The sequence below is a fragment of the Engystomops pustulosus genome, chromosome 5, assembly GCF_040894005.1.
Source record: "Engystomops pustulosus chromosome 5, aEngPut4.maternal, whole genome shotgun sequence".
NCBI lineage: Eukaryota > Metazoa > Chordata > Amphibia > Anura > Leptodactylidae > Engystomops > Engystomops pustulosus.
In genome coordinates this window covers 47,224,304-47,246,878 of record NC_092415.1, presented here as the reverse complement: position 1 = coordinate 47,246,878, position 22,575 = coordinate 47,224,304, and the positions used below count along the sequence as shown (strand labels likewise).

Genomic DNA, 22,575 nt, shown 5'->3' with positions numbered 1-22,575 from the left:
GCACCCTGCGATCCATGCAGGGTGCCTCTAACTCACTCGGCAGGAGCGCGCTCCCTCTGCATATACTAAAACACTGCGGTCTGTGTCTGACCGCGGTGTTCAAGGGGTTAAACACCCGGGATCGGAACTTTTCCTGCTGAACCCCTGCAGAAGCAGTACCCTCAATGACCGCCATAGAATCCCGATACGACGGTCATTAAGGGGTTTATATAGCTTTCTTTACAATAACAATTCTGTGAAAAATGATACATAGTTTTAACACATGAGAAGTCATTTAACAAAGGGGCAATATTTAACACATAGCCAGGATACGGACACCACTCTGATCGGAAAGAAAGGGGCTATACTGTCCACGGCAGATCCTTACACATTTTACATTTTACATGTTGTTATTTGCTGGAAACTGCAGGTCGTTAGTCCATGCTGTAAGTAAAAGGGCTTCACAACCATCGGGTGCAAACATTGTGGGACTCCAAGGGAAGGTATGTATCATCCAAAAATAAGCTCTAAAACTTTCAATAAAAAAAGTAAAAATTAATATCAAAGAGTGTGTGATTATTTTCATTGTTATTATAGTATGAAATGTGTGTAAACCAGTGGAGAAAAGGGGGCCTGGGTGTGAAATCTGTGCTTTTGTGTATCTGTGTTTTGTGTATTTAAGAAGTGTCCACACCCCATTCATGTTGCACGTGACCCTTTTGTAGCGCAGTTGCACTATTCTTTACGTGACACAAATTTCTGTACTGAAGGGGGACGTTCCGGTGCTCAGTTGGACCGTGCACCAGATTTAACATGCAAAGTACTCCCCATGTTAAAGGTGCACCAAAAAAAGTGGTGCACTCTGTTGGAGGAGTGCAGGGAGCGCCAGATTCACGAAGAATAAAAATGATTTATTGACTGCACGTCTTTGAGGTTTGGGGGTACATCATTGCATTTAGATCAGTTTTCTTTAAAAATTTCTCAGTATTGTCTCATCTGCCGATTTGTGTAAAATTTGAAACTTATCTTTGGCGTTAAGCCAACCCACTCTGTATATTTCAGATGACTGGCTCCAGACTTATCATGTGAATCCAGAGGTGGTAGACAGATTTATGAAGTGCAACTTTAAAAAAAAAAAAGCTGCACATTTAGGTGGCATAGGAAAACTTAGTTAATGGTTCTAATGTTTTGCTGATATGCAAAAGACATCTAAAGAGCTCCGAACCCACTTTCGATAACTGTAGCAAGATACCTGCCTAACGATACATTTACCCCAATGCCTGCATGGAAATATCGCAAAACAAAGAGCAACATCCTCCATTGGGGCTTAGCCTTCTTCGGTGACTGTAGACAGCTGGGGGTCAGAATACCGGAGGACGGGCCTACAGCCTGACAGTTCTCCAGCAGGTGGTGTGTGCAAGAAATATGGAGAGAGAGGCTGATGCAATAAGGTTTCACCCTGGGGCAACACCTGAGTGTACGTAGGAGCCCCTGGATGATGGAGGTTCGGGAGCCCATAATGGTGATACAGCTGGATCAATGGATTACATGCGTTGTGAAAATCAAATTACAGTTCTTTATTCAACTTCAAACAGCAGACAACGGCCAAACAGTAACAGAAGAGTCAGCCGGGTAGTACCTTTAGGCTGGGCTGGTAAAGATGGAGCCGAGTCCAGATGGTGGACCTCTGCTATGGCGCTTAAGTCTCCAGACTTGCCCTAAGGTTCTAGGCCCATCGCATGACCTATATCCAGTGAAGATGTCCACTAGAGGAATCCAATCAGATTTGATTTCTAATAATTTAAAAGAATACAGAAATGATATAGGATATTTTATAATAGTCCTTTTAGTAGTGGAACTAAGACATTCCCTTAGACCAGGGACACATACGGCAAAATCACTGACTGCTGTCCCGCAGCATAGTGGTTGAGAGTTAGGGCTCATTCACACATCCTTTTTTTTTTCTTCTCAGCATTTCATTCACGATTTTCTCTAATGACATTAGTGTGCCACCCGTATTTCTGTAGCTTTTAGGCTTTCAACACCTGGAAAATTACACAAATCTGCCACAAATGCTGCAGACATTCTGTAGAATTGCCATTCAGCGTGTCCAGATTGTCTCATCTGATTAACCATTTGAAAACTGAGTTGACTAGACTATCAGCCACTTAAACTGACTGGTTCTTTGTTCTTGCTCAGATAGGGGGAGTTTTGCTTATTGATAATATTCTCCTATTTACACAGTCTGGAAGCTCTAGGAGCCAATTCAGATGACTTCTGTGTGTCCTGTGTCACACAGATTGTGTGATGGCTGCAATTTCTAGACTCACTGTGGCTTGACTGAACCAAACATCACTATAACATATACCAGTGACGATAAACGTTTAAGAGACTTAATGTCCCAAACCCCACTTATTTATCGCAAAATCGTATTGGCGTCTTGTGGACACAGTTCCTCCAGGGTCCCCTGAACAGGAACAATTGCAGTGACAGAGCAGGAGCTCCAAAGAATCCAGCTCTGTCCATACCTTCTCGCTCCTCCTTTAGTCCCAGATAGCCAAGGAGGTTTCCCTTTAAAATATCATAGATCACAGAAGCTCCCAGGTGACCTGGGACTGTAGGAAGCCTTGAGACCTGTTTGGACAACTCCGTGCTGGGTTAACGGCATGGGTGCCCACAGAAAATGCTCTTAGTGCCACCTCCAGCACTTGTGCCAAAGTATATAGCAATGGTGGAGAACCTATGAGATGCTGTAAGTTCCAGCCTGACCACTGGCCTTTCTGTGAACAAAAACCTGATGCGGAAACGGCTTTCTGCTGCAGATTTATGATCTGCAACATGTCATCTTCTACGGATCCTGGTGCATAATTCTTTCCCCCCTGCCGCTACTCAATATCGTCATAAAATGCATCAGAAACCAACTAATTTTGGCTGGATCCTGATGTTTGCAGATTGGCTGTGGAATATACCATTGTCAATCCTTCAGCCTTTTGGCGACTTGTGCAGATAGCCTAAGCGTACCATCTCACTACTGTCATCTCTGATACAGAAGAGCTTGCTAATGCATATCCCCTTTGAAAATAAACTCAGAGGGGAGTGTATAAGATTCAGGAGGAAACTTCCATTGATTCATCACTTACTGTATTGATGTTCTAGAACGTATTCTTCACAGTGAAAATATGTCTGGTAAAGATTTTCCTTTTCATGCTGCTTAAGATGCGTATCGCAAATCCGCTTACAGATGATTGTAAAAAACAAACACAGCACAAATCATTGTAACCACATGGGCTGTGACCAAATAATGTCACCATGATAGAGCGCTGTGCTTTCATATATTGAGAGAAAGGAAAAGTGTCGCTGCACATAAAACAAATAGTAATCATTCGGTCAAAGAGAAAAAAGCAATTGGTTATTATCTAGATTACAAGAGTCAATAGCGGCCTCGGGTTTCTCTACTTGCACATAGTTCCTTTCATGCTGTTTGGGTAGAAATTAAAAGCAGCTGCTACAGTATAATGTGTACGGCTTAAACCATCACAAAGAACAAGTCGCTCTCGTATTGCTCTGCAGCAAATGCTTCATATGTTTTATTTATAATGATGGGAGCTGATTACCCGGGGCTAGTTATGCTACGGTACACAATCCCATTACATTCTGTGTGTTCTCACAATGGTGGGGACAGGTACGGGACGGCAAAAAAGTTTGTTAGTTTAAAGGGTACCCTGCAACATGCCATTTAAGACTAAATCAGTTTTCCCCTAAATCACTTGGTATCCCCTACTGTTGAACATTTAGGGACTTAATTTTGAGGGCAGGAGCAGAAAACATTTCTGTACTGGATTTTTTTTTTTTGTGTTCACTTTATAGCCCAATACGGCTCTTTATTCTATGGGTCGGGGATACCATACTTTCATTTTTTCTTAAGTTTTACTAAATTTGCCAAATAAACCCTTTTTTTTAACTGCATTCATCGTGCAGGCTTATCCCAATACTGGTTTTGGCTCAGATCTTGAGCTGAACTGGCAATACCTCTGCGTCTAACACATCGGACGCTGAGTGTTAAGTCACTGCGTTCAGTGTCCGATATATCGGACACAGAGCAGGAAGGTGTTAAATCAGTGTGCATAAAAACATGCAAAGACCACAGTACCCCAACTCCACAGAAATAAGCATAATAATACACCATCCAAAGCCTAGTTATAAGTAATGCTATATGTATATAATTTGTTTGCAGGAAATAACAATAAGGACCAAAGGTGCATTCAGTGTTACAAAATACTCCCATAACATTGCAGCCTCCCCATCTTTTTGCATCCCATTGCTGCCCCTGATGGATGTGGCTGAGGCCCGTTCACCTGGACCAAGCCACCCATGACATAACTCTAGCACTAGGCCGGACTACAATCTGGCCACTAGGCTGTCCTCAGGTCATTAAGAGTCGACGTCTGCCTAGTGGTGGGGTGAGAGTGGTCCTTAATCTGAAGGACGTTGAGGGTACACCAAAAGCTAATGAAAGTAGTAGATGTGCTTCTAGGAGGGTGGGGAGTCTATAAAAAGGGAGTTATAGAAGGCTAAATAAATGCTATCCGACAGCTCTGCCAGATATCTCTAATAAATCAACCACAGTTTTTCAATTTCTCCAAGAACATAGACGGGATTGAGCATAAGGTAGACACAGGTAGCCTGGCTAGGAAGGGTTTCAAAAAGATATAGGAATTTAGGGAGGATAGACATTTTTATCATGGCAATTCTCCCAAGTAGGGAAAGAAATAAGGGACACCAACTATTCAGTTAAGTAATGTGAATTAAAGTGATATAAACTTGCTTGATGGCCTTACTAAATGGACGTGTGATGGGCTAACTCCCATTACAGAACCACATACAGGCAGTCCCCGAGTTACGTACACGATAGGGTCCGGAGCTTTGATCTTAAGTTGAATTTGTATGTAAGTCAAAACTGTATATTTTATAATTGTAGATCCAGACAAAAAAAATTTGTCTCCAGTGACAATTGGAGTTTAAACATTTTTTGCTGTAATGTATCCAGGGATTATCAATAAAGTTTCATTACAGACACCTTACAGCTGATCACTGCAGTCTGGGACTATAGTAAAGCATTCAGAAAGCTTCACCAGAGGTCAGAGGGGTCTGTCTGTAACTATGGGTTGTCTGCAAGTCGTGTGTCCTTAAGTAGGGGACCGCCTGTATAGCAAATTCTTTACAACGTACCTTGTGGAAAATCTGCGAGCCGACCACCATATGCCGCAGCCTCAGTCACAACAACGCACCACGCTGACAGCGCAGAAAGCGAGGGGCCAACAACCTGCCTCCAGATGCTCCAGGGCATCGACTTAGGAGGAAAGGGTGAGTCCTATACGCTGTTGAACAATCATTCAGACCCTGATTGCGGCAGCCCCCAGTCATCAGGAAGGCTCAGCCAGCCCAATCTATCCCCATCACAAAGCTCTGCCAAGCAAAGGCTGTTGCCCACCCATTCAGAATGGGTGGGCAACAACATCTCTGTAGACACCCCAGAGGGGGAGCTGGATACCACAGATGCATTAGACCTGCTACCAGCCTCTGATAAGCTTACGGCAGAGATGGTTATGGAAAACATACTGGGCGCCTTCTGTAGCTCTTTTGAGAGAGACATTAGAAGCCTAATCAAGCCCAAATCAATTGAGGGGTTGTAGACAGGAGCAAATTTGCTGCCTCACATAATGGTCTCATCAGTGCCCATAATGTAGATGGAGGTGCAACGTATACAGGAAAAGATGGCGGACTAAGAGCAACAGCATTTAAAATGTTATTGCTTCCCAAGTTATTATACCTATGCCCAATTGTTTTTTCATACAAGCTCAAATCCTGTTGTCTACATGTGTAAGGGGAGGTAGCAGGCCCAGATTAGATAGAAAAATCTTATATAGACACAAGAGCGCAGGTGGTCTGGGGGGTCCAAGATATTGGACATTACTATAAAGCCTCTATCTTGGCCAGGTGCACTTAGTGGTGGCAGGGAAACAGTTCACTCCCCTGGATACAGCTTGAACAATCATTGGTGGAGGGCATCCCCTTAAAAGTGCTCTTGCTATCAACTATATGGGGCATTAAACTAAACACCCCACTTCCCCCTTTAACTGACACCTTCTCTGCATTTGGAAAGAGGCACATGAGAGATGTAACACCCTATCCCCTTCTAGAATGGAGGACCTCCCAATTGACATGGTCTTCAGAAGGCACATCTGTGTTGGAGGAGATGTGGTGCAAAGGGAATCCTCCAACATATTCTGTGGCAATGCCCGGTTATTCAACCTTTCTAGTGCAACTTATGGGGAGCCCTATGAGTAAAAAAAAAAAAACCTTCCCAAGCATTATTGCACCTCAAATTGCACAGTTTACCACACACTCTTAGGCTCTTGCTATGCAATTTATTTTTACTATAGCAAGGAATCTGATTACTAGACACCGGAAATGTCTGCAAATAATATTGATTACCAGTCCTTTGGATTGGTCATAAGATTTTTGTGGTGCGACCCTTGGCAAGGCAACACTCCAGAAGCGTGCACAGCTTCATACATCCCAAGGTGCACCTTCTCATAGAACTCAGCTTATGTTGTTTCTTTCTTTTATTTTTCCTAGCGATTTATGACTAAAACAGGCGTGTCAGGAGATCTGAGAGGCCCTCGAATTCTTATTCCTCTTACCCTTTGTATAGAAATCATCCAACTCAAGTGCTGTACGCCACCGCTGGCTACTTAACCTTCATGGACTTCGACTACTTTGTTGACATTTATAGAAGCTCTTCTACAAATTGTATGTATGATTTTACATTCAATAACCAGTCATTTTCTATTTTCCTATTTTTTTGCTTTTTGTTATTGTTACATTTTTTAAAAACAACCTTCACAGAAAATAGATCCTTTGTATTCTTGTTAGTTAGTATATTATGTCAGCACAGTTTCACAGCGTTTTCAAGGTTGACTGTGATGCTGGACTCTATATGACTGCACATTGTTATGTATATTCATGATATGTATTATCATTATGTGATGAAATAACACTTTACCGGGACTCATTTCCTTACTTCTACAGCATATTCTATAAATATGCTATGTTATTCTTAAGAAAATAAAACCGTTAAGTGCAGATTGCAAAAATTAGTGATGAGAAAACTGGGAGAAACCAATTTAGGTCTGTCGATAATTTGTAGGGTTTGGCACACATGGATCGAAGGCCGAATGTCACAAATCATTTGGGCTGAACTTCTCGTACCAGTGTTCGTACTATATGTGTCATACATACCCTGTTTCTCTAAAAAATAAGACACACTAACACCCCCCCCCCCCAAAAAAAAAAAAAAGAAATAAGACCTAGTGCAATTTTTTTTTTTTTATTCATAGAAAATATGGTCACCCCTTAAAAGAAGACCTAGAGGCAGCCATTGCGGCAGCTCCCCCCCCCCTCCCTCCCCCAAATGACATACAGTAGTATTAGTAAATTATTTTGATACTCCAAAAGTATGTGACATGGGCGATGAATTCATGGTAAAAAATCACCGACGTTTAAAATCCGTTACGGGTAGGCTACCCTGACAAGATGTCCTCATTGTTGGAAAGTGCTATTGCTAAACGTGAGAGTTTGGGGCCAGTTATTCTAGAAGAAATTAAGTTACAAGAAATTCAGCATGAAATTCAAGGTTTGGGGAGTTACTAGGGGGTTCCAGAAGATGATTATTGTCTTAAATTACTGGGATCTGCAAATGTTCCATAGATTGTTGTACATGGAAGTAGAGGCACAAGAAATTCTTGATAGAATTCAGAGGTAGTCTGGATATGCTGAGGTTTCTGGTGTAATGACTACAGTATCAATAAATGTTGATTTGGTGCTCAACAAAATTCTTGTACATTGAAAACGAAAGACTCCCTTGAATATAAGACCTAGCGCTTCTATAGGAGTCAAATTTAATACAAGACACTTTCTTATTTTTGAGGAAACAGGGTGTATTGCAGCAGTATAGTACCAGTGTTATTAATATTTGCATTGCATCATACTGCGTTATAGTATAAGTGGTCGGATTGTTTGCGTCACATATACATTGCAGTTTTATAATCGCATTGATATTAATATCTGCATCATACAGTACTGTGTTACAGTACCAGTGTTACTAATATTTGCAGTCAGCAAAGCAGCTCACCATCACTTTTAGCAAAGGCATGGGAAAACTGCACCTGCCTTCTGCCGCAGAACCTTGTACTAGTTTTGAGCCAAGCCAGGTTCACGTACATCCCTTGCCTTACGCATGTGCTGAACTTGGTGGTGCAAAGGTTCCTGGCCAAATACACAGACTTGCCAGAGCTGCTGCATAAAGTGCTTGACATGTGTGTGCATTTTCAGGTCATTACACCTTGCATGCCTATCTGGACTGCAGAGGAACTTTAGCCTGCCCACCCAACACGTCTACGTGATGTACCAACTAGTTGGAAGTCTTTGCATATGCTGGAAAGGGTGTGTGAGCAGCAGAAGGCAGTTGTTGTATTCCAACTCCAGAATGCCCAGGTGAGCTCATAGGTGTCACTGCAGCAGGGCTGGGGGGATGCAGTGGAGGAGAAGACACCTACATTTGAGGAGAACTTGTCGTTGCCTCTGGGCAGCCTTGCGCACATGAGCCAATACATGTTGTCGTAATACAAATTTCATAGACAAAAGATTATAAAAAGGTAAGTTTGACACTTCTCTTCTCCATCCCCACCATAAATAAACAAAGGCCTTTCCAAATTTTAGTTATTTTATCAGTATTTTCATTTCTGAGCCAAAACCAGAAGTGGTGGAACACACATAACATGTGCAAATCTTTATTATACTGCATTTGTCTAGTCTCCACAAGTGATTTTGGCTCACAATAACCAATGTTAAAACTGATAGAGCACATATACTATCTCAGATAGTCCATGTATACATACAAATATAGAATGTATAGCTATATACATACACACACACCATCATCATTAGACAAAACACTGGAAACTGTTGCTGAACAAGAGCTATTTATTAGTATAACACTTTTTTCCCAAAGTTTCAATAGCAAATGAAGTATGTACAAATCCTTACAGCATTTACACCATAAAAAAGTTTTTTATTTTTTTCTATTTTGCATCGGCCTGCTAAAGTGAACAAAATACTGTGAGGACCACTAAGCACTGTAACAAGCTAGCTGGCCTTGCAGTTCATGTTCAAGTACACTTGTCGCCAAAGACATACAACAAAAGGCAGCCATTTTATATATTCATTATGTCATTACTACTGGATGGGTAGGATGCTTTATTATTTTTTTGGAGGGGAATAAATATTGACTTATAAAATGGCTGTCTTCACTGGATGCAGGCAAAAGGTGCTTATCTAAATGCTACGTAGAAGAATGCCAGCTGATAATACACTGGGAAGACACATTGTCAAGAGAAATTTGAAACAACGAAAATGTATAAAAAGAAATTCTAGAAGGCGACGGCCGACGTGCAGAGGAACTGCCATGAGAAGATGAAAGCAGTTTTAAAGTTGTTAAAACTACAAGACTTTCAAGTGAGACAAACATTCATAGACGGAGATGCAAGACAACAAATACAATTCAATCAGCTAGAGTCCAGCTAGTGAGGCTATTCGGAGATTTCTTTTATACTGATATGGCTGTAGACTTCCATCTTGCTTGACATGATTGGAAAAACAATGGTAGCATGGATCTGCAGTGATGGGTTCTGTTAAAGGCAGCTTATAAGAGTTGTAGGATTTATCACATTAGTCTGGTCAAAAGTTTAAGACTTTAACAAAAATTGAAAATAAGTTGTAAAAAGCTCCTTTGTAGGATATTTTATTACTATCCAGCATTGTACTGCAGATGCCCTGCACTACACTTGCCCAGATTCTATCCTGGCTCCCAAATGATGATGAAAAAAAAAAAAAACTAAAATTCTAACAAATAACTCAGTGCCAGTCTGAAGACACATACCTGTACAATATGTAGTAGATGAAACAAACTAAAAGTTTACAACTACGTTTTGAGACAAAAAAAAAAAAAAAAAAAAATCTAAAAACGTTGCACAAACAATATCTGTATTATTACCATCTTTTTTTTCTTCTTTCAAATAGAAAAAGACCTAAGGTATAAGCAAGCACTTGACAGCATTCTTATTTCTGAATGAAAAAGGTCATTAATAAAGTATATATAAATGTATATAAAAAACACAATAAGACCATGTTTATGTCTACCTTTATCGTCATGTAAACAGTATAGTCTATCTCCCACCTGCATACAACATGGGGCCAACCTCAAGTCTGCCTTGACAATACTCCAGGTACTAATGGCTCGACTGAGGCACGTGGCATTTTGGGCCTCCTTGAATCCGCAACTATTGCTAGCTCCTAGTAAACTGACAGCTTGATGTAGAACTAGCCTTCCAAGAAAATGTGCCTCCACTGTGTAGATGACAGATGTTAAAAACAAAGCCAATAAACTTTGAAGTGGTCTTAAACTTTTGGCAGATAGTGAGCATAGTCATCTAGGCTTTGTAGTATTTGTTCAAGTGAAAGCCAGGTCAGTTCACATGTTGACAGGCATGCAACTTGAAAACATTGCACAACAAGCAACACAGAGCAGTTTGAAAAGTTTACAAGACTTCAAGTAGACTTTACAACCCTTCACAACTGAATATTCACAGACAAAACGTAGTCTCTTAAGTTGCCCCTGTCTCATTGTCACACGTGGGACACCTTCTGTGACTCTCTAGCTTGTTTTATGCTATATAACCACTTGATGATCCTGGCATTCCTCTCTATGGCAGATATACCGTACGGCACGCGGTCGTTGGCACTGTCGTCGTTTCTAAGGTCACTGTTGCTATCCTGAGACTGCTCACAGTCTGAGCTGATCATGCTTGCACTGCGAAAGTTTAGAGAAATTATATCAGAATTAGCCCTTGCAAAATTTTCCATCCCAAGGTTTTCAAGCTCTTCAGGATCCAGTCCACAGTAATTAAAGAACCTCTCTACATCCGCATCAACTCGAAAGTATCTGTCACTCAAGTCAGACTTTGATCGCTGGAGTGATGGCCGTCGGGTTACACCACAGGTGGGTTCCAAATTATCGTTGTCAGGCGACTTAAGGGTCGTTAAGGTGGCAATTTTGGGCTTAGGAGGAAGAGGTGGGGCAGAACTGCTACAAGGCGTCACCTTTATCTGTTTCATATTCGTGACCTTTCGAATGTCTGAGGAACTATGAGAAACATGTAAAAAATTATCACCTGATTTATCTAGATGCCTCCTACTGATGTTTGAGTTGGTTTCTTGAGGGCTCCCATGACTTTGCATAGGGTAGACCTTTAAGGATTCTGCAAAAGAATGTCGGTTTTGGTCAGAAGAGTCTGATCGGCCTGGAGGCCAGTTCCGAGAACTTTGCTTGTGCACAGAACCTGTACTGGAGCCTTCAGAGCTATTGATAATGTTTTTAAGGATTTCTAGCTTTAAGTTCTCTCGTTGTACACAGCTCTCAGACTTTGCATTGTTGTTAAACATTTTTAGGGTTGGGCTAGCCAAAGGTCTCTTTGCCCCAGGGCACACAGGAGGCTTTGCAAGTACTGCTGGCTTCACAGGCTCTTGTTTGGCGTTGATAACCTCTTGGCTCTTGACATATTTTGCCTTATCAGCTTCTAGTCTTTCCACTGCGCTCAGTCTCTTGGGATTAGGCTCTGACTGCCTGCGGAAATAGTCAGGTCCTTTGTTCAATATTCGGAGAGGGACAGCCGATGTGAAAGCCACTGCTGGGCTACCAGGTTTCCCCATGCTACCTGTCTGTAGTGTTTCTGTAGGCATGTTTGACAATTGTTCCCCCGCAGCCGTTTTGGATTCTCTTCTTATGTTTTCTGAACGCACTGTGCAGAAACATGTGCATCAAGCACAACGAATAACAGCTGAATCTTGAAATCTGAGTGTTAGCAGCAGCTCTTCATCATCTCACAGCTCATTAAAGGACATTTTTTTAATGTATTGTTTAAGAGGCAGCCCTGTTACAAAAAGGCCACCAGACAGAAGTCTGTACTAATCTGCTCGGCGGAATCCTTTATTCTCACAGAAGGATGTGGGAGTCTCGTCTTCTCTTTGTGTTCTACTACAGGCAGGGATCTGAAAGACAAAACAACCAATCAGATGTCAGTAACAGCATGTGACATCACGGCTATAGTAACAGAAAATATTGGAGCATTTTAGTTCGTAGTAAAAAAAAAAAAAAAAAAAACATTAGGTGGCTTTTAACCTCTTCAATCCCGAGAGGGATGTTGTATTCAGAAGAGAACTATATAACAGATGGTTAACAGAAAACATGTCTGTAACACAGTATGTTATACTATACAAAATGAGTAATTATAACTGTGAATTATTAATAAACAGAAAATCATCATCCCTGTTACCTTAAAGTTTCAAGAAATACTGAAAAATATTGTCTGCAATATAAAGTTAAAAAAGAATTATGCTTAAAAACATATTTAAAATATTTCCAAAATCTATTTATCTGTTTGTCCCTCCTTCCAGACAGAGGTATGTCCATTTGTCTGTCCGGAATGGGGTTCTTCTCTCCCGCTCAAGGATCTTCCATATGTTTGTACATCCAGACAGAAATCTGGTTAGATATATCTATCAGCCAACCATTTTTTCTGTATAGATAAATAATTATCCAAACATCAGTCTTTACAGACAGACTGACATCCTTCCATCCAGATACACATATAGCTGGCCAACCATCCATCCAGACAGAGAGCTGTTTGAACCAACGTCCATCTGACCAGCCTTCTATATAGATATAATGGGGCAAGATTATCAATCTGTTTAAGACAGAACTTTGATAAATGTGGTACCGATTAAGATATGTCTTTATCTGGCCTCCCATCCATCCAAACCTTGGTTTATCAACTGTGCCTGACCATGCGTCTAGACATCTGTCCAATTGAAAGGCAGAGAGTCATCTGTCCATCCCCACAGATGTACAGATATCCAGTTGACTACCCAGAAATCTGTCTATCCAACAATATTCTCCTAGTATGAATTGGTGTATTGAATATGCCTGAGCAAAGTTTTTACCATGGGGATAAAGTCACTTATGGCTCCTGGGACTAGTCAAGAACAAATATCATTTTAAGACAATAATGAAATGTTGATATAAATACAAAATAACACAGGTAAATAACACATTACCCTTTGGAAATTAAATATAGCTGACACACTAATTGGCATATAGAAGCACCCATACGTGACAATAGGAGTCATGCTGTCAAGTGGTTTCATAGCCGACAGGCGCCTGTGCTGTAGTTACCCCCAATGCAATATTGAGTGTGGTCTTCTTTCTAAAGCTTTGCCCTGGGGGCTGGTTTAATTTAAATACCACAGATCCTGACTCTAGTATCAATGTGAACAAGCCAAATATCTCTTGCCCAGTCACAGATGGAAGTCTCAGTCACAGCAGGGGAGTGAAAGGTCAGCCCATCAAAGCAGAAAACATTAGTAGACCATGCCTGAAGCCAGCTAAAAGGAATTATTTAAATGAACTAAAAAACCATGGACAGAAGTGTCATTAATGTCCAGGGGGGGCGATTAAGGTGATCATCACTCACAGCAGCCGTACTAGACAGGAATACAATAAGTGGACATCCCCATGAATTTAGACAAATATTCATTAATTTGGCTTTACAGTTGTAAGTACTTTCTTAATCACAATATCCACAGGAAGATACATTTCTGATTGTTGGTGCAGGATGTTTTTTCGTCCATTGATCATTATCTTCTGGCACAGCTAACAGGACAATCCAAGCAATATCTCACAGAAATAGGGCTACCAGCTGGTCATGGAAGGGTCTCAGAAAGAGTGACAAAATCAGACAATACCTTTTTGAGTATATTTGACTCAAAAAAGGTATCGCCCGATTTCTTCACCAACATGGTACAAATCTACAGCACACGGGGGGGTCTCAGCAGTCCCCCTTCCATCAGACACTTCTATACCCTGTTAATTAAAAAAACCCTTGACTGAATATTTCATAGATTAATCACATACCGTAATATAAGTAAGCCAATCACAACAAATTTCTATGACATTTGATGGAATTACAGAAAGTTACTTAAGACTACATATATGGCCAGCGTTTGTTCGGCATATCTTTGGAAAAGTAAAAATCAGAAATGCTTATTCTCAACTAAGCTTGCAAGTCTATGGTTATGTCAAAAGGAACAGAACTCGTTTCAAGACTCTCAAATACTCAAAAAATACTAAAATATACTAAAAAATAGAGCAATTGGCCAATACTTAAATATGACCCTGCATATTATCAAACAAGTTACACTGAGCCAAGGCTGCTGAAGAGGCACCTGCTATGAACATGCCTTATCCAAGTCCAAGGGGTTGTTTACTGTCATATATAATTGTAAAATGAAAAGTTATAAAATGTTCCAATTTACTTGATGTACCAGTTCCTTGCGCATTCTCCCATTATAAAAGGGACCAGTTATTATTCACTGGAAGTAAAGAATGAAGCTTCCTGTTCAATGTCAGGAAGCAAAAATCTAGAAAACAAAGGGATTGACATACAAAGTATATTGGAAAATTGCATAATGAAAAGATATTCAACCAATATCAATAACTTGCTGTAAGTGGACAACGCCTTTAATGATGTCTGAGGTGTTTGGCTACTAGAGCTGTTTGGCTACTAGGTTTGTTTGGGCATTGTGGAAAGCATCAAGTTCTCAAGACCATAAAAAGCAGGGAGTGTACTATACAGATTACCCATTATAATTCAGTAGGAGTACTCCTAACAAAGCTTTGGCAAAAAACGTGTTGGGGAGTTGCCGCCCCCAAAAGTGTGCTAAAAAAAACCCCAAACTCGGCTTATACTTGAGTAAAAAAAATCAATACACACCTCTCCAATGCCCCTTGGCAGTGGTAGGACTGTGCGTGCACACACTATGACGTATGCCGCCTATGACATTGTGTGTGCGTGGCCAGCACGGGACCTGTTGTTGCCGGCGCACAGCCAGTGCGCACGGACCTGCAGTTGTGTGTCGGAAAGAAGAGGGTTTTTTTTTTTTTTTTTTTTTTAAATGTGCTGGGCACACTGGGGTCTGTCTGGCTATATTCTGGGGCAGGGGTTGGCTAGCAATATACTAGAGAGCAGGTGGTTGGCTAGCAATATACTGGTGGGGCGGCTGTGACCAATGCATTTCCCACTCTAGACTTATACTTGAGTCAAAAAGTTTTCCCTGTTTTTTTGCGGTAAAATTGGGTACCTTGTCTTATACTTTAGTATATACAGTGTTATTCTTCTTGGTCTTTTACAGACTCTCAGAAAAATATGATGTAAAAAGTAATATTTACAACCTTCTGCCAAGTCATGTCTTGTGTAAGTAGACATATGGAGCCATTTGCACACTATGCTAAAAATATGTTATGAAATTTAGGCAGGTTGCTTTTACAAAGTCTTCCATTTAGCCAAAATAAATTGTGTTAACTGCAGAGAGGAATCACTAGAAGACCAAGTTCAGAGACTATGGAGACTGATGACCACAAAAATCAGAGTTTAGAACAAGGAATCCAGAGCAATTACATTATATTATACAATAGCGATGACTACATTAAAACTTATGACAGCGGGCCAAGGGTAGGAGTGGCAAGGAGGGGGCTTACAGTCAAATCATTGTGGGGGCAATGTGAATCACACTGCCTTTGTCATTTGTTATGGCATATAACAGAGCAGCGTTGATGCAGAAGAACACAACGCAGATAAATGTGTGGGAGATGGACCATCTTATTCTCATAAAACCGTCAGCAAGAGATGTCAAATGTAAAAGTTTTTAGGGAATTTTTTCTAGTTTGCCGATATAATCCTAATGAATTTGCCATGATAATTATACAAAAGGTATTTAACATAAATACATGAGGACTCATAAATCTAAAAAGGCTGCACAGAGTGAGCACTGGATTTAGTTCACAACTCATTTGACAATGCAGGAACACAACGCATAGAGACATAGGGGGTGATTTAACATACACTGGTGCCACCATGGTGGATACATCATGAGGCTTAGACCTTATGGAACAGCAGCACTGCCTAAAATGCCTGCAAACATTCTGCTGTGAATGGTCACAGGCTTATAGAAAGCACGCAGGTACAGACAGGGACACCCTTGCGGGCCGCCCTGCCACTGGCCGTGCCCCATCAAGCCCCCTCCATGCCGACATGGCTTGTAGCTGGAGTAGTCACAAGAATAATCACAATTTCTTGCAGTGCGCAAGAAATTGTGATTATTTCATCGCCAAAAAAAACTGGTAGAAGCAGTAATAAATGTCCCCCCACAGAGGAGATATCAAGCAGGGGGTCTCATTGTAAGTGTCTCACCAACATTATCTGCGATTCAAAAGCCGTGGCCTGTAGAAGCCATGACCAACGGAAAGACATTAGGACGGTTTAAAGTCACCTTTACTTGGACACAAATGTGTGCAAACTCAGGCCACAAACAACGGACCCATGTGTCATCAGTGTGTGCGGTCCACTTCTGCGCCGATGACCACAGAAAAGAACCGCTTCTGCCCCAAACAAGGCCAGGGATAGGACCTGCTATAAAATGTTTGGCTCAGGCAGTCAGCCAACACATGAAGCTTGTAAATCAAAGTAGTAGTTCAATAAGCAGCGACTTGAGTGAAAAAATATAGCTTACATATTTTCCAATAAAAGGATTCCACTTGTTCGATCCTAGCGTATAACAGGCCTCCATGGGCAGGACACTGAATGGAACAAGTTCAGCAATATTTTTGTCATTTTCTTTGATCCAATTCTCAGTATTAAACATGGTTTGAAAAAAAAACAAAAAAAAAACCAACCAAACCATGATGTATAATTTGCAGTATGTACGTTAACCCTTAAGTACTCCACTGATGTCTGACACAAGCAGCATTTTTACTCTGAGGTAACAAATAAAAACAGAAATAAACAATGCATAGGTGACCACAGCCGATAGAACTATATAAAAGAAAAACTCCAATTTAATTTGAGAAGAAAAATATACACTAGAATTATTGGTTTGACCACCAAGCTTACCTACCACCATTTCTGCTACTCTGCTGTGATCTTAACTTGGCCTTGGTCTGGTTGCCAAGTATTTGATGCCTTCTGTCAGTCGGCTTATTCTTAGAAATCAGCCCCTGTTCAATTATTCAACTCAAATTGTTGATGTATCCGCAAGCCACTCCAAGCACTGATATGGGAGTGGTTAGGATGGAGGGGGTGTGCAGACAGTAATGACTCCACTGCTCCCTCTGTTGCAGTACACGGACGTCACAGGAAGTCCCTAGTCCTGCTGCTATGGTGGTCATGTGACCAATGTTTCTTATGCAAATCTCCGAACTTCTGGGATTAATGGCCAACCCCTTTAATTTTGGCTGTGCCTTCTATTACAGGACTAATGTTCACACTTTGGCACCCGACAGTAGGGATAGGACAGATTCTTTGCTGGTATACTAATCTCATAGTAACAAGTGACCTTGTACACTGACATCTCACATTCAAGATTTTGCCAATTTTATTGTAAAGCATTGAATCAAATAATTATGAGCCATTTTGTTACCGCACAGTTAAAGAAAAAAAAGCTATTTCATAGGAAAGCCCTGAGTGCATTAAGGATTCCGAAATACAAAAGGATCCTGTTACAGAGAAGCAGTTTGAATATAATTGGGCTTCATGAGGTACACAACAGAACTGAGGGAACACATTAACAAAAATTTCCGAGCAATCTAATGTCAATTTGAGTATAACAATATAACATTTTCCCACAGCATTGAATCTGGCATGACAAGGTGAAGCTCTAACTATGGAGTCTGTTTATCACATTTGTGATATAAAATAAATGTACAACTCCACACACCGGACCCATTATATATTCAGCTAAAATATGGCCCTTGTACTATTGTATTCTAAACCTATAGCACACATAAAAGGGAAAGCTATGCGTTCACACTGTTAACACTCAAACTTAAGTCACCTTTCAATGCAATGGCCGCCTGGGATTCATCATAAGTCTCTGCTTCCTGTGATAGGTTGCAGCCTCCAGTTTCCAAACCATTCATCAGACTGGTGAAAAAAAAAATTATACATTTCAAGAAACTAGCATACAAAAAGGTCCAGGCTTAAATAAACATGTCAAAATGTAATATCTGGAATAAAACAATAAGGGTAAAAATCTAGTTAGGGATGCAGTTTTCGGAGAGAACTGGTAAAGTCATTGCTACTCTGCCTAAGGTCTGTTTCACGCTGTCAGACCATGTAGCATTATAGTGACAGAGGAGCAGGGTCAGATTATGTGGAGGGCTCCCGGGGCATGCACCCCAGGGCCCCCACCAGCAATGTCCAACAGTCAGCTAACAGCTGTGAACCAACTGTCTCATGGAACACCACATGTGTGTCATCCACCCAGCCTCCAGTTAGTCACCGGCTCCATTAATGAAAGCATGCCCACTAAGCCGCCCATACTCAATCCCATTCTGTATAAAGCGCGCTTTTTCAGGATCTGCACTGCAAGCGTAGTGGTACCTTCCCCCTTAGTACCAAACACTGGTTGTCTGAACTACCGTAATTGCCAAGTCCTAGCCAAGCAGTGTTCGGTTTACTTCCTCACAGATCACTCGGCCCATCTTCACCCCAACCTCTGAGTAATCTGTAAGAAGTGCAGAGAGGACTCAGAGAAACCGTGCAGTTTTGGACTAGTAGACAGTACAACTGCCCCTGCCACTGTGCCTGCTAGTACGATGGGCAAAACTTAGATGGCTAGAAAAGAAATAAAATACAGTTTCCCAGCATCGTCTGAGAAGAATGGACCAAACACACGGATTACATCTGTTTGCTGGCCGTTTCTCATTTGTGGGCACAATAATTAGTAAAATAGATGTGTAAATAAACCCATGGAAAATAGCAGCTCCAAATGTGAAAATGCTTGTCTGAAAGGCCCCGGAGGCTAAATGCCCATGAACGTAGCAGATTCTCATCAATGCAGGCAATCAGCACCTTATGCATCAGTGTTTTCATTGACGCAATCACTTAAAATGGATGAATTGGTCCATGAAAACAGGTCAAAATAGTCTTTTCAACAAAAATAAAGCGCATGTACAATTTTTTTTTCCTGAACCACACGTAGGACAAAAAAAACTATGGCTTAGTCAAAGGTGAAAGAAAACCTAGTAGAGTCTTTTAGTTGACTAACCAGTCAAGCCATTAAAGGAATCTTCCGATTTATTTCTAGCATTATGAACATAACAAAGGATGCTACAGGAAACGCAACCTGGTGGAATACTGGGGAATGTTGTTCCATGGTATATAAACTAGTGACACTTTAAATATCACTGCTTTACTCACAGTCCCCTCATTCTAGCTGTATCTCATATCTTAACCCCTTAAGGACCAGGCCCTTTTTCGTTTTTGCGTTTTTATTTTTCACTCCCCACCTTCAAAAATCTATAACTTTTTTATTTTTCCATGTACAGAGCTGTGTGATGGCTTATTTTCTGCGTAACAAATTGCACTTCGTAGTGATGTTATTAAATATTCCATGCCGTGTACTGGGAAGCGGGAAAAAAATTCTAAATGCAGTGAAAATGAAAAAACACATTTGCGCCATTTCTTGTGGGCTTGGTTTTTACAGCTTTCACTGTGCACCCCAAATAACATGTCTATTTCATTCATTGGGTCAATACGATCACGGGGATACCAAATTTGTATAGGTTTTATAATGTTTTCATACATTTACAAAAATTAAAACCTCCTGTACAGAAAAAAAATTCTTCATTTTGCCGTGTTCTTGCGCTAATAACTTTTTCATACTTTAGTGTATGGAGCTGTGGGTGGTGTCATTTTTTGCGACTTCTGATGACGTTTTCAATGCTTCTATTTTTAGGACTGTTCGACATTTTGATCACTTTTTATAGAATTTTTTCTATTTTTCAAAATGGCAAAAAAATGCCATTTGCGACTTCGGGCGCTATTTTCCGCTACGGGGTTTAACGCAGTGAAAAGCGGTTATTATATTTTGATAGATCGGGCATTTTCGGACACGCCGATACCTATTGTGTTTATGATTTTTACTGTTTATTTATATTTATATCAGTTCTAGGGAAAGGGGGGTGATTTGAATTATGTTTTTTTAATATGAATTTTTTTTTTTTACTTTTTTTTATTTATTTTTTTTACTATTTTACAGACTCCCTAGGGTACTTTAACCCTAGGTTGTCTGATTGATCCTACAATATACTGCCATACTACAGTATGGCAGTATATGGGGAATTTGCATACCATCTATTATAATGTGCAGATCGCACATTATAATAGATAGCCTCGATCATGACAGTCTAGGATCTTTGTGTGATCCCAGGCTGTCATGGCAACGGATCGCCGCTCCCCGGTGACGTCACGGGGAGTAACGATCGGAGCCAAGATGGCGGCGCCCATGCGCCGCCGGCTCTTTAATGCCGCCGGCAGCCTTGCCGGCGGCAATCAAAGGGTTAACACCCGCGGTCGGTGCAAGCACCGATCGCGGGTGTTAGCGACGGGCGCTTGCTTCATTATGAAGCAAATGCCCGGTGAGTATGAAGAGGGCTCAGCCTGTGAGCCCTCTTCATACTCCCCCATGCGCAGTAAGACGTAAGGGTACGTCTTATTGCGCTATGGGGTTAAAGTTGCCTGCTTACATATAAAAAAAAATACTTCCAATGTCATATGCAAATGAGCCGATAAGAGTCACTTTTAGTAGATAGCACATCTCAGTGACACTATCTTATGCTGTATACCAGCTAGAATCATGTTTAGTAAATACAAGAATCTCAAACTGTTAATGGTACCTATATCTACTGGTATATCTATCTATATACCCATCTACTGGTATATTCATCTATTATATTACAGCTCGTCTGCTATCATCAGATCAACCAATATAAAACGAGTATTGAACCATAGCACCAGAAGACTACTCATCTGTGACCATTCAGAAAAAAATCGATAAATATCAATATTTTATATAACTTTTTTTTAGTCTGGAAAAAAAACATTAAAAAGGTCATCTACCACCAGGATGAAGGATTATAAACCAAGCACACAAACAAAAACGGTGTGTGCTCCCCCCCTCCCCCCCTGCTAGGATCCGTTCTTTCAGCTTCTTATGACCTTGTTTTTTTGTTTTAAAAAAAAAAGCCTTAAAATGATGCAAATGAGCATGAGGGGCTCCAGGTTCCATTAACACCTATAGAACCAGGAGTCCCTCAGGCTCATATGCACAATTTTAATGCCTTTTTTTTTTTAAAACAGGTTATAAGAAGCGAAAACAAGAGTGGATCCTGCCAGAGAGTATGTCAGTGTGCTGGGTTTACAATCCTTCATCCTGGTGGTAGATGTCATTTAATGTGAATAGCCAGTGCATCAAAAAAAGAAAGGTAATAAACTAAAGGCGGCTATAACACCACGGTAGAAGAGGTTGTTTATGTGCTGTAGAAAATGAGTCTCAGTAAGACGGGGGAGTTGTCCTAGATATTTATAATGACAGCATGAGCACCAGGTTCAGCAAGATATTACTGGTTATTATGAATAGGTTATACTGTTGGGTCATTCTGCAGGAGAGACCAAGCAATAAACCTCTGTAGGCTGAACTAATCCTAGGTTTCCCTTACTCATCAGCTCCGCTCTGCACAGCCGTTAAGATGGGTTTAAAGAAAGTCTCATCAGCCAAAAATGTCCCAAACTACATATTTATTCCAAACGTTGCAATTTGCTGGATAAAGAAGCGGTTATTTCATACAGTGGCCTCTTTCACCGACATCTGTAAGGGTTTGGTATGAGACAGTCCTCTAGTGTAGGAGATTTGGGCGTCTCCATTGCAAATGTCTTGACTTGAAACCACAGCACACGTCACAGATTTTGTGTAGTCCAAGTTTACGGTGTCAGGTCAGACAGTGGGCTGCTGAACGTAGGCAGGGCATCAGCAAGTCCATAGCTTCATACCCGTGATTGTTTCCCCTTCATACAGTACAGAACAGTAGAGCTACATTCACAAATTAGTTATGGTTGGAGAATGAATGGTGCCATTTTGGTGGAATTTATTTCTTTTTCATCCCAGAGGGCATTCAGTCCGGGGTTTTATTATTTTACATCCCAGTAGTTTGTTATAATGAGACTTCAATGCTGGTGACTCACAAATGGACTGAAATTTCTGTATTTTGAAAGATATTTTCAGAGTATCTGGACCATCTGGTCCTGGATTAAAATAAATTTCCTGTTACATAATGATTTTTTATATTCCCTCCACTCTTAATTTCACATAGGGGTGGTTGTCATTTCTTGACTTTTTGCATCATCGTTACTATTTGCACACTGGTTCCTAACAGTATGAACATTTTACAGTCAGATATAATTTAGGAATTGTCATATCTTACTGTCAACCGCTAGACTTAGTGAAGATTATTTCCATTGATGCCTGGATTATAGATGCTATGGAAAGTATTTAGGCTCTGTATGTGTAATGTAGGAAACTTATATC

The 22,575-nt window shown here is 40.7% G+C and overlaps 1 protein-coding gene and 1 long non-coding RNA gene across 19 annotated transcripts in view; one reads left to right on the top strand and one right to left on the bottom strand.

Annotated features, from left to right (window-relative positions):
• The window catches only part of LOC140132732 (uncharacterized), a 98,519-nt gene extending 89,990 nt beyond the window's left edge, over window positions 1-8,529 (top strand). For both annotated transcript variants that reach the window (XR_011855703.1, XR_011855704.1), the window contains exons 5-6: window positions 6,619-6,792; window positions 8,374-8,529. This is a non-coding gene — a long non-coding RNA (uncharacterized lncRNA). The remainder of the gene's footprint in view (window positions 1-6,618; window positions 6,793-8,373) is intronic.
• A 477-nt stretch (window positions 8,530-9,006) lies between these two features.
• The window catches only part of FAM110B (family with sequence similarity 110 member B), a 144,963-nt gene continuing 131,394 nt past the window's right edge, over window positions 9,007-22,575 (bottom strand). For 13 of the 17 annotated variants that reach the window (XM_072151857.1, XM_072151860.1, XM_072151858.1 and 10 more), the window contains 2 exons: window positions 18,043-18,131; window positions 9,007-12,147 (listed from right to left, as the gene is read on the bottom strand). In XM_072151857.1, coding sequence (XP_072007958.1) covers window positions 10,726-11,838 — 1,113 coding nt within the window. In that variant the 5' untranslated portion in view covers window positions 11,839-12,147; window positions 18,043-18,131 and the 3' untranslated portion in view covers window positions 9,007-10,725. The remainder of the gene's footprint in view (window positions 12,148-18,042; window positions 18,132-22,575) is intronic. The other 4 variants (XM_072151863.1, XM_072151859.1, XM_072151872.1 and 1 more) reach the window with 1 other exon arrangement.